Below are 13,091 nucleotides of genomic sequence, written 5' to 3' on the forward strand. Positions count from 1 at the left end.
GAGGTGAGAGTGTCCTGGCAATACCAAATACTAGACTAGCACTGTTTGATTGATAATCTGATTGCTTTGTATCAACACTCTGTGCACCTAATGTAATATATCCCTAACCTTGCATGATTTCCAATAACTGCTTCTAGGAAGTAATATATGCCTAATCATTATGATAGCAAACTTAGCTGGTATCATCAGCTCAATGAACTAAAATTTTTGAGGGCTTATACAACTATACAAATGCTAATGGAAAGAAGAAGGAACACTTACCAATAAAACCTAGATCTAAAATTCTGCAAAATAAAATAAAATAAAATAATAAAATAAAATTCTGCTTATTAGTTCACTCTTAAAACTAAAAGTAAATGGTTATTTTCAACTAAGGACCTTACAGGTTTATTATATGAATGGAAAGGTGGTATAGTTCTCTAATAATAGGGATTTTTAAATGAGCAAAACATTTCTAGCAACTCTACAAAAGATTTTTTTTTACTTTCTTCTTTTAAAATGTCTTATTGTTTCTTGAGGCTCAATTATAAAATAATAAGTGATGCATGATGCACTTATGATCCTGCATGGATTATAAACCAGAGCAGGGGTGTCTCTGCTGGGTGTGGATCTTCTCTGTGCAGTAAGCCCTATAAAGCATGTATTGGGCATGTACTGGGATCATGGAAAGAGAAGACACTAGCACTCAAGGATGATAAAGTAGGGTACTCTGGTTTTCAAACTGCAATCCAAGGGCTTTCAGTGGTTACACACAGCACTGAGTGGGGGAAAGGGCATAGTGAGATTCCTATTATTTACCTTTTCCCTCCAATAGTAAAGTAGTTCTATTTCATTTATTGAGCTTTCTCATATAACTTAGCTTGAAAAGAATTCTTCCACATACAAAAATAAGTAATAAAGTTTACAAATCTGGCCTACTAGAAATACAGAGGCAGCAAGAATCTGCATCCACATAGCCCTGGCCTGAAGTTTTCTTGCCTGTGCACAGCAGCTGTAGCTACTATTCCTGCCACAATTACCTTCTACCACAGCTTTCCTAGACACACATAATGGGAGACACCAATGACAAGAAAACCCACATGCTCCCATCAATGAACTCATCATTTTATCTCTATACCAAAATGAAGCAAGGTGCTTTAATTTTCAGGGCAAGGTGTGTCAAGGTACTGTGGAACATGCTAATTAATTGCTTTTTATGGGTACTGTTATAACTTCCATTCTTAATTTTCCTATATATAACATACATTTGGAAAAATGGACACCTGTTTTCAAGTTTTATGTAAAAAAGCAAAATAAAAGACCCATAAAGCACTCTGAATGCAGGAAGTTTCCAAGCAATATAGAAGTATCCCCAAGTTTATTTTCTCTCTGCCCCACCTGGAAGACAACCAGAGAAGTGTTTGGACTCCCTAAAATTGGCTACAATGATCATATCACCCCATCAAAGCCTTGCTGGCCTGTAATGAAAGCGAAGCCTTGAGTGTCTCCTTGACTCCTCTCCACCTTTCAAGAAGAAAGCGCTGCTGCAGTTGCTCATGTTTAATTGCTTCACTGCTCTGCCAAGATACATGGTCTACTGAGTATCAGCCCCATTCTGTGGCCTCATTTCCAATCCAAGGAGAAGAGGAATGATGGAGTCAGACCGACCTTCCTGTCTGTCCAGAAGATGCTCTCCCCTTTGCAGGGCTGGAATGGCATTGAGGGCTGAGGCTGCTCTCAGACAGGAAGACACCATTAGCCTATTCCCCTGTGAACCCTCTCTTCCACCTGTAGTAAGGCAGGGGCCAAGGCTTCCTGCATTCTAGAGCTGGGCCTCTGCTGAATTTGCTTCATTCTGTGTTTCTCCTATGCGTTTCCTCTGGCACTGAATAAATGCATCCTTTTCTCTCCCTGAGGTGGTGACAGCCAAGACTGAGATTTGAATTTCCATATGGAAATAGGCATAGGATAAAAAAGAGGCCACACACAACTTCAAGGTACACTGGGATTTGAGGCAAAACTCCCAGCTAAGTAAGAGGTTACTTTATCTTGTTTTTCCTTCTCTGTGCATCTATCTTCTCTGAAGGCCAGAAATGCTTATGACCCAGGCAATACCATCCTTATACAGTCTCAATCTCACCACAACTTCTACTAACTTTTACCTGATCTGCTTGCCTTCTCTCATATCATATAAGGAAAAGAAGACATCGGTGTCTTCCCCAATGGTATTGTAGGTGAAACTCTTCAGGCTGAGGAAGAAGTGGTGTGGCACTGGCATCCGACAGGCTTCCCCATGACGTGGGCGCATTGTATCTACCTAATGAGGAAGGCAAAAAACAGTGATTCCTACTTTAGTTATTCACTATATTGACCATAAATAAAATGAAACCTAAATGACTCTCTTCATACTACCAAAGGGGATCACTGAAGAGAGACAGAGGTGTCTTCTGCTAGTAGGGGAGTGCTGCATCAATATGCTTGGTTTGAGGTGAGCAAATATGCAGCTGGGAGAAGTAAACTGAGTGAAGGAGCTATGGGAACAGCAATTCCAACTTATGAGTGAATTATATATCTTCACCAGGTCACACACTTCTAAATCCTCCAAGTTATTCCTTGGAGATGCTGTCACCCTGATGATGTACTTGATTTACATTGTTAGATGGTAATAGATACCATTCTAAATGACATTCTACTTTCTTCCAGATGGATTCATTTTAGTCTCCCAGTCCATATTATTTTAATTTGTGCTTATGTAAATTTGCACAGAGGAATGAGTGGAATGGCCAAATCTGCTTGGAGGTCAGGGCTATTTAGACGAAAGGAATCACATGATCAAGATGTCAGTGATGGCTATCCTTGCCTGATGCATTCCCATGCTGTGATCTCTTAAAATGAAGTGCTGAGGCAAAAGACTGGGAGATCTAGTTAAGCTGCTTACCTGGGATGTGCTTTGCTGGACACTCTGTCGACTAGATAAGTGCTGTAGAAAAAAAAAAAGAAAGAAAGAAAGAAAGAAAAAGAAAAATTCACTCAACTGGGAAGGAAACTAACTTTTATTAAGCATCCTCTACATGCTAGGCATTCTGGAATCTTTTACATATATGTTCTCATTTAATTCTGAAAACCTTTTTAGAACAATGTTATTTGTATTTGATTGAGGCAACTAAAGGTTGATGTAAAGAAGTGATGTGCTGAAGATCATACAGCAAGAAGGTGGCAAAGTCTGGATTCAAACTCTCCAGCTCAAAGTACCAGTCAAATCACAGGTGCTTGCTACTGGATTTATGCTTTGGCGCTGTTCTCTCCACCCTCTACCACATCCCAAGCTGTAAGATCCAGCTTCTTCAGGCTCTACACTGGAGGAAGTCTTTAAATCCCTCTCAAACATGCTGTTCCTTTGCTGCTGGCTCATGTTAAAAGCATATTTCAATCCCAGCTACATGTAAATGAATTATGAAATCAGTCTCCCCAAGAGATATTTTCCTTGACTGTAAAACTAACATAAAAGCTTTTATTGTTTTCCTCATAGAGTTATTGTGAGGCTCAAGTTATATAATAGGATGTAGCACAATACATTAGTTAGGGACCTAACTGCAGAAGTCAGGACATTTAGTTTTACATCTTGACTCACATTTGTGTTTGCTGATTTACAAAGTAAGGATAATATTTTGTACTGAACTCAACCTCATAGGGTTTTGTGCAGATTGACCTGGCACAGTTCCTATTATATTGTAAGTGGCTGATCAGTCTCATTTTATTATTACTGGTATTCTTCTTTATAAGTAGTTATTACAGAAAAGTCCGTCACATTTAGGAGACCCTGGCCAGGAAGAATTGTGGGTTCAAACAATTCAGTCTCTGGTCTTGGTAAACTCAACAATGAGAGTTTCTATCTGTTTCCTTTGGGTCTCAGAAGTGTGAGACAGCACTCATTTGGTGAACTACTCTACATCACATGAGTAGGAAGGATGGTCGCTAAGTAGAATAGTTTCATTTCTTTTATTTAGGGTTAAATGTATTTGGAAAACTGAATACAATTAAATATTAATTTAAATGTATTTTACTAGCTGTATTTGCCAATTATTAAATATTCATGTGTATTATTAACTATATTAGTTAATTATTATTGACTATTAATGTTCATTCTTGGGACTAGATTATTCCATGATACATATTAAATATCACAAAATAGGCCACCATCAGCTTGGGAAATCATCGCATAAAATGTGATGTAAGAAGAAAGCATCATATGCAAAAAAGGTTTAAAAAAATCAAGTCTCCTATGGTTCACTGGCCCATATACTACTGGGAAGTTTACTGGCCTAAAATACTTTCCTTGGTTTTATTTTACTTTCAGGGGCTGCACTAAGTCATTCTTCTCAAGTGGATTTACTGATTAACTCTTAAAAATCACTACCAATCTTAAACATAAATGTTCAGTTATACTATATATAGAATTTTACAGCTAATTTCAGTGTAAAACATCCCTGTTGACAATAACAAATGTCATTCTAGATTTCAGAAGCATAAATTTGAGGAGAACTTTCAAACCAGTCTAAAAGCACACCACATGAGTGGCCAGAGAAGGGCATCAAAACTGGCATTCTGGAACATCTTTCATGGCACTATAAGGAAAAACCACTTCCCTGTTACCAGGCAGTATTCAGCTGGCCAGCTGATACATCCCTCTTCAGAACCATCACCACCTGTATTAGAGCTATAATGTATTATGTATATGTCTCCATGTTTGCTACCCAATTCTAGACTGCCCTCCCAGGGAGCAAAAAACCCTATCTTAATTGTCTTTATATCCTAAGTACATCAAAAGTATAAATTCATTAAGAATTTCATGGACATTGCTAGTGGGAGTATATATTGTCATTGTGAAAAAAATATGGCCTAATATATTAGAGCTGAAGATGTGATTACCTAATCATTCAGTAATTTGTCTCCTGATTATAAACCTTCAAAAAATTGCTTGCTGTTAATGTTATAATTATATTTTCTAATTAATAATATAAAATATTCAAAGACTTTTGTGAGTATATATAAAATATTTGGCTGGCCAGAGGTCTATCTATCTGGTCAGCCAAATACTAATACTTCTTTCCTTTAAATCTGTATTTCTGGGGCACCTGGGTGGCTCAGTGGTTGACTGTCTGCCTTTGGCTCAGGTTGTGATCCCAGGGTCCTAGGATCCAGTTCCACATCGGCCTCTCCGCAGGGAGCCTGCTTCTGCCTCTGCCTATGTCTCTGCCTCTCTCTCTGTGCCTCTCATGAATAAATAAATAAAATCTTTAAAAATAAAATAAAATAAATCCGTATTTCTGATAATATGGGTAACTTATCTTTTCCTAGGGAAACTTTTTTATTTTAGCCAAGTTTTCTCATTTATTACTAGATAATTAAAATATTCTCTTACAATTGCTTCTGTGTTCCTTTATGTTTGGAATAAATTTTCCTTTCTCATTAAAAAAAAATGTATGCACTACATTACTGTTCTGCTAAATTTCCTCCATATAGAAGGCATTTTCATCCCTTTGAAGTCTCTGGTTCATTTAGCCTACAAAAGTCTACCGATATGAAAAAAAAAAAAACCCACTGCTGCTTTAGACATTCTATTCAGCTGAATAACACAATTAATTGCCTGCTATAAAGGTTTAGAATTATGTTAACTATTGTGGGTCTTACAAGGAAATATAAGACATATCTAGTCAGGATCGCTAATAAAATGATGCTTCATTGTTGGTAAATAATCCAATCATTTAATTTAGTCCAGAAAAGAAAGTACAAACACTGATCTAATAAAAATATTAATTACCACTGGAAGATAACAGACTAACACAGTTCCCAACACATGCTAATGTGGAAAGATAATAACATAACAGGAGGTTATAACATGAGTGCTCTGTTAGATCCTCGCACAATTTAGAAGCTCTTATACAACCTTCAAGTGTCTACATTCCCCAAAGCGGCATACCTAATTAAAATTAATATAAATACTTTGTTGTTGCCCTTTGAAATGCTTTCTAGTTTGGGCAGCACCAATTCTCTGTTGCTAAAAGTGGATTTGGACATGTTACTATGCAGAAGCAAGAAATGAGGAGCATTAGTGGCTTCCTCTGGCTCCTGTCATATAGAAGAGAAAATCCATTTGTGCATTTAAAGAGATTTTTATCAATTATTACCACTCATCATTTGCACAGGGGATTGTTGCCTTTTTTTTTTTTAAGAAAAACAAAATGTTCTAAATGTCAGCTTAAGGTATAATCCTACTCATAAAGGTTTCCTTGTAAAATGAGTGACAGAGTATTAATCAGAAAGTTTCACATAGAATCTGTAATCTCCAGTAATAAATACATTTTATTTATTTATTAAAGATTTTATTTATTCATTCATGAGGGACAGAGAGAGAGGCAAAGACACAGGCAGAGGGAGAAGCAGGCTCCATGGAAGGAGCCCAACGTGGGACTCCATCCCTGGTCTCCAGGATTACACCCTGGGATGAAGGTGGCGCTAAACCACTGAGCCACCCAGGCTGCCCTCCAGTAATAGATTTAAATGTTAATACAAAAATGTTCTAAATGGTTATTCCTTTGAAACTTGTTGATAAATTTAAAATATAACCCAAACACTTACTGTGCATTTATTTACTGTATGCAATTTAACATAAAAATAAGTGGTTTTCAATAAATGTATGGACTTTCAAAAGGTTGGTTTCAAATGGTTTTTCTTCACTATATCTAGTTCTTTCTAAAAGCAAATACATGGGATAAAATACAGAAAAAAACAATATGAAATGAAAACAATTAAAAGGGGCTTGAACTTTTCTTTGGCCTTTTTGGTAAGTTAACATTTTAAAATTAACATTTAAGTATGCTAAACATAATATAAGCATACAGTATTAAAAATTAAATAACCCTAAAAGCCTTGAAATAAAATTATCAGTCCTCTACTCACCTGTACTATTTCCTAGAAGTAAGTACTTCAAACTTTTTACAACTTTTTTTCCAAAATTTGTCGAATATTTCTAAAGGTCACATTTAGTTTTAGATTTACCTACTGGCTTCTTATAATGGCAGCTAAGGATTTCCACATCTGTTTAAATCAATTTCCCTTCATTTATCTTCCTAATATTTCACAAGCTTTGGTTAAAACTTGTTTATAAGATTGTAACTTTTAAATATTGTTTACTGGTGAGCCAAATAGTGTACTTCAATTACATTTCCTTTCTTCTACTACATTCTGCTTTTCTTTGGAATCTCAGTTGTATTTAAACTATAGCATCTTCTCTTATGCCCTCCTACAACTCTATAAAATACTTTTCTTTTTAAAATAAAATACCTTTGAAAAACATTCTCCATGTGGTAAAACTATCAAATATTGTCTGAAGTCGTTTTCCTCCTGGAGAGGTTTCCTGGCTGCCCTCTGCCTTCATCTGAATCAGTTACTCTCCAGGTCTATTGCATGAATGTCATCCTGGAACCTCCCTCTGATGGTAATCTGAGAATTCTTTGCACCTCTCCTGGTAGTCAGAATCCTTTTGCTGGATGGCACATAACAGCATCTTTTGGTTTATTCCTTCATTTTAAAGAAATAATTTATCCTTCAGTAGTTTCCTGAAAAATGGTTAAAGAGACTTTTTGTTTGTTTTGATAATTTGGGTGACCAAAATTTTCTTTAGGCTACTTTCCCATTTGATTGATAATGTAGCTGAATAAAAATAACATTCTAGGTCAAATTTTATTTTCCTCAGAATTTTAAAGGCAATATTTCATTATTTTCTAGTCTTCAACGTTACTACTAGGAAGACAAATGTTATTTTTATGATAAATCCTTAATAGGTGACTTATTTTTCTTGCTGGAAGCGTTCAGCTTTAGTGAGCTGAGATTTCATAATTAAGTGCTAAATATTTGTTAGGCCCTTTCAATCTGGACACTCATATCTATGTTCTGGAGAAGTTTTTTTCAGCTTTATTGAGGTATAATTGACATAAAACATTATATAAATCTAAGGAACAGAACATGATGATTTGATACATATATAATACTGCAAAGTGAGTACCACAATAAGGTTAATTACATACTTCATCTGACATAATTACTTTTTTGTTATTGGTATGGTGAGAACATTTAAGGTCTACTCTTTTAACAACTTTCAAGTACAAAATATACTACTGTTAAGTACAGTCACTATGCTTCACATTAGATCCCCAGAACTTAATCCTCTTATAATATCTCATTTTCCCTTCTCCCCAGCCCCTGGAAACCATCAATCTACTGTGTTTTGGGGTTCTGCTTTTTTAGATTTCATATATAAATGAGATCACAAAGTGTTTGTCATTCTCCGGCTTATTTCATTTAGTATAATGCTCTAAAGGTTTATCCATGTTGTCACAAATGGCAGGATTTTATTCTTTATTATGTATGATTAATATTCCATTGCATGTATACTATATTTTATTTATCCATTCACTCATCAATGGACACTTAGATTGTTTCTGTGTCTTGGTTATTGTAAAAAAGGCTGCAATGAACAAGAAAGTGCAGTTATCTCTTTGAGATCCGACCCTGAGATCATGACCTGAGCCAAAATCATAAGTGGGCCACTCAACCAACTAAGCCACTGAGGTGCCCCAAGAGTTCTCTTTTCTATACATCCTTGCTGTTATTTATCTCATCTTTTAAAAATTGTTTCTTTTATTTTTGATTATTGTAATATAAATGACATATGTTAGTTTCATGTCTATAACACAGATTCAAAAATACTATTATTAAATGTTCACCAAAGTTGTGTAGTCACTTTCTGTCACCATTTGATGTTATTACAATATTATTGACTATACTTCCTATGATGCACTTTCCACTCCATGAATCATTTATTTTATAACTGAAAGTTTGTACGTACCTTGTCTTTCTGATGACAGGCATTCTAACAGGTATGAGGTAATATTTCATTGTGTTTTTGATTTGCATTTCCCTAATGATTGGTGATACTGAGTACCTTTTCATGTATTTTTGTGTCTTCTTTGGAAAAAAGTCAGATCCTTTGCGCATTTAAAAAATCAGATTATTTGTTATTTGCTCTTGAACTTAAGGAGTTCCTTGTGTATTTTGATTATTAAATTTTATCACCTATATGGTTTGTGAATATTTTTTTCCAATTCTTTTTTTGAAAGATTTTATTTATTTGAAGGAGAGTGAGAGAAAGGAGCGGGGGGAGGGGTAAAGAAAGAGGGAGAGGCAGACTCCCTGTTCAGCTGGGAGCCTGACCTGGGGCTCAATTCCTGGGACTCCTGGATCACAACCCTGTGATAAACAGCTGAAAGCAGATGTTTAACCAACTGAGTTACCCGGGCACTCCTATTTTTTCCTATTCTGTAGGCTGACTTTTCATTTTGTTGATTGTTTCTTTTGCTGACTAGGAGCTATTTTGTTTTAATGTTGTCCCACTTGTTGATTTTCACTTTCACTGTTGTGCTTTTGGTATATTCAAAAAAACACTGCCAACACCAATGTCAAGAAGCTTTGCTCTGTGTTTTCTTCTGGGAGATCACAGTTTCAGGTCTAATATTTAAGGCTTTAATCCATTTAGAGTTAATTTTTGTGGTGATTTTAAGACAGAGACACAATTTCATTCTTCTGAATGTGAATATCCAGTTTTCTCAATATTTACTAAAGAGACAATCCTTTCCCCATTGAATATTATTGGATCCTTTGTCAAATATTAGCTGATCATACATGTGTGGGTCTACTTCTGGGGTCTTAATTCTGTTCCATTGGTCTGTGTGTCTATTTTTATGCCAGTACCACACCATTTTGATTACTATAAATTTATAATATAATTTGAAATCAGAAAGTGTGATACCTCCATCCTTGTTCTTTCTCAAGATTGCTTTATCTATACAGGGTCTATTGTGGTTCCATTTGAATTTTAGGATTTTTTTTCTAATTCTGGAAAATTCCACTGGCATTTTGATAAGGATTATATTGAATCTATACATGGATTTATGCAGCATGGACATTTTAAGAATATTTCTTCTTCCAATTCATAAACATGGGTATCTTTCCAATTACTTGCATCGTCTTCAGTTTCTTTCATCAATGTCTTATAATTTTTAGTGTATAGCTCTTTCAGTTCCTTGATTAAGTTATTCCTAAGAATTTTATTGTTTTTGATACTATTGTTATTGGGATTGTTTTCTTTATTTCTTTTTCAGATAGTTCATTGTGAGTGTATTCTGACTTTTGCAATTAACTTTTGTGTGTTGATTTTGTATCCCTGAAACTTAACTGAATTTATAGTTAACAGTTCTGGGGGACAAACTTCAGGATTTTCTATATATAAGGTCATGTCACATGCAAATAGAAACAATTTTACTTTTCTCTTTCCAACTTGGATGCCTTTTTTTTTTCTTGTCTAATCGCTCTGGCTAAAACTTCCAATACTAGGTTGAAAAGGAATGGTGAGATTAGGTACCCTTGTCTGTTTCTGATGTTAGAGGAAAAGTTTTCAACTCTTCACTATTGGGCATGATGTCAGCTGTGGGCTTGTCACATATGGTCTTTACTATGTTGAGGCAAGTTGCTTCTATGTCCATTTTGTTGAGAGGTGTTTTTTTTTTAAATTATTTTAGAGAGCGAGATGAGAAGTGAGAGGCAAAGGGAGAGGGAAAGAGAGTCCCAAAAAGACTCTGTGCTGACCCTGAGATCATGACCTGAGCTGAAACCAAGAGTTGGGCACTCAACCAACTGTGCCACTCAGGTGTCCAATTTTTTTTTTAATCATGTTAGGATGTTGAATTCTGTCAAGTGCTTTTTCTGCATCTATTGAGATGATCCTATGATTTCAATGTATCATTTCATTAATGTGGTGTATCACCTTTATGCTGAACAATCCTTGAATTCTAGGAATAAATCCCACTTGTTCATGGTGTATGATCCTTTTAATAAGCTGTTGAATCTGATTTGCTAGTATTTTGTTGAGAATTTTTGCACCTCTATTCATCAGGGATTTTGGTCTGTAGATTTTTTTTTTTTCCTGGTATTCAGTCTTCTTAAATGTTCAATAGAATTCACCCATGAAGCCACTTGGTCCTCAGCTTTTGTTGGGAAGTTTTTGATTACTGATTTGCTCTCCTTACTTGTTACTAGTCCGTTTTCTATTTCTTCTTGATTTAGTCTTGGTAAATTGTATGTTTCTATCTAGACTGTCCAATTTGTTGGCATATAATTATTCATACTACTTTCTTATAATCATTTGTATTTCTGTTGTATCAATTGCAATGTTCCCTTTCATCTACAATTTTATTTGAGTTCTCTTCTTTCCTTGGTAAGTCTAGCTAAAGGTTTTTCAATTTTATCTTTTCTAAAAACAAAACAAAACAAAACAAAACAACCCTTCAAATCTTAGTTTACTTTCTTGATCCTTTCTATTGTTTTTCTATCCATTTTCTATATTCTTAGCAGGACTTTATCTCCTTCCTTCTGCTAAATTTGGACTTTGTTCTTTTTCTAGTTCTTTGAGCTATTAAATTCAGTTGAAATTTTTCTTTTTTTTGTAATGCAGGCATTTATTACTGTAAACTTTTCTCTTATAATTGCTTTATTTATTTAATGTTTAATAAATTTTAGCATGCTGTGTTTCCATTTTTTTGTCTCAAGATGCTTTTTAAAAAAATTTCTCTCTTGATTTGTTCTGTGACCCACTGGTTATTCAGGAGTGTGGTGCTTAATTTTCATACATTTGTGAATTTTCCAGCTTTCTTTCTGTTATTGATTTCTAGTTTCAAATAATCATTGTCATAAGAAAAGATATTTCATGTAATTTTAATCTTCTTAAATTTGTTAATACTTATCTTGTAGCTTAACATATGATCTGTCCTGTAGATTGTTCCATATGCACTTGAGAAGAATGTGGATCCTATTTTGTTTTAGGATGGAATATCTGTTGGTGATAAATGTCTGTTAGGTCCATTTGGTCCTAAGTATAAGGACCTAAGTCAAGTCTAATGTGTCTATGTTTTTCTGTTTGGATGATCTATCCAATGTGGAAAGTGGGGTATTGACATCCCTGTTATTATTATATTGCTATTTATCTCTTTAGTTTCATTAATGTTTGCTTTCTATATTTAGGTGTTCTGAAGTTGGGGACACATACATTTACATCTGTCATATGTTCTTAGTTAACTAATCCTTTCATCATTATATAATCACCTTGTCTCATTACAGCTTTTGACTGAAAGTCTATTTTGTCTGATATAAGAATAGCTACCACTGCCATCTTTTGGTTTCCATTTAAGTGGAGTATCTTTTTTTCTATCCCTTTACTTTCTGCCTATATGTGTCCTCAAAGCTAAAGGAAGTCTGTTGTAAGTAACATATTCTTTGATCATTTTTTAACCTATGTAGCCACTTTATATCTTTGATTGAAAAATTTAAACCATTTACATTTAAAGTAATTAATGAGGAGGAGGGGCAAGATGGCGGAAGAGTAGGGTCCCCAAATCACTTGTCCCCACCAAATTACCTAGATAACCTTCAAATCATCGTGAAAATCTATGAATTTGGCCTGAGATTTAAAGAGAGGACAGCTGAAACGCTACAGTGAGAAGAGTTCGTGCTTCTATCAAGGTAGGAAGACGGGGATAAAAGAAATAAAGAAACAAAAGGCATCCAAGGGGGAGGGGTCCCGCGAGGAGCTGGGCTAAGGCCGGGGCGAGTGCCCCCAGGACAGGAGAGCTCCGTCCCGGAGAAGCAGGAGCTGCACCAATCTTCCCGGCAGAAACGCGCCCGCAGGGAGTTGGAGCAGGACTCCAGGAGGGCGGGGATGCCCTCAGGCTCCCGGGGACACTAACAGACACCTGCGCACCCAGGAGAGTGCGCTGAGCTCCCTAAGGGCTGCAGCGTGCATACATTGACCCGGGAGCAGATCGGAGGGGCTCGGGCGCAGCTCCGCGGAGAGGCGGCTGCGTGGCCTAGAGAGCTAATCCAACAGCGCAGGCCCGGGAGCACAGGGCGCCGGGACACAGCCCAGGATCCGGCCTCCCCCTGGACAGGCAGAGGCCGGGAGGGCACAGGACCGCAAGGACACTCCTGCCCGGAGCTGAGCA

General features: G+C 36.1%; 1 protein-coding gene across 16 annotated transcripts in view; it reads right to left on the bottom strand.

Moving 5' to 3' along the window:
* The window catches only part of DOCK3 (dedicator of cytokinesis 3), a 502,472-nt gene that overhangs the window by 163,696 nt on the left and 325,685 nt on the right, over positions 1-13,091 (bottom strand). For 14 of the 16 annotated variants that reach the window (XM_072786067.1, XM_072786064.1, XM_072786059.1 and 11 more), the window contains 2 exons: positions 2,918-2,959; positions 2,142-2,296 (listed from right to left, as the gene is read on the bottom strand). In XM_072786067.1, coding sequence (XP_072642168.1) covers positions 2,142-2,296; positions 2,918-2,959 — 197 coding nt within the window. Of the gene's footprint in view, positions 1-2,141; positions 2,297-2,917; positions 2,960-7,323; positions 7,551-13,091 lie in introns of those variants that run through there. The other 2 variants (XM_072786069.1, XM_072786072.1) reach the window with 2 other exon arrangements.

The sequence above is a fragment of the Canis lupus genome, chromosome 19 (assembly GCF_048164855.1).
Source record: "Canis lupus baileyi chromosome 19, mCanLup2.hap1, whole genome shotgun sequence".
NCBI lineage: Eukaryota > Metazoa > Chordata > Mammalia > Carnivora > Canidae > Canis > Canis lupus.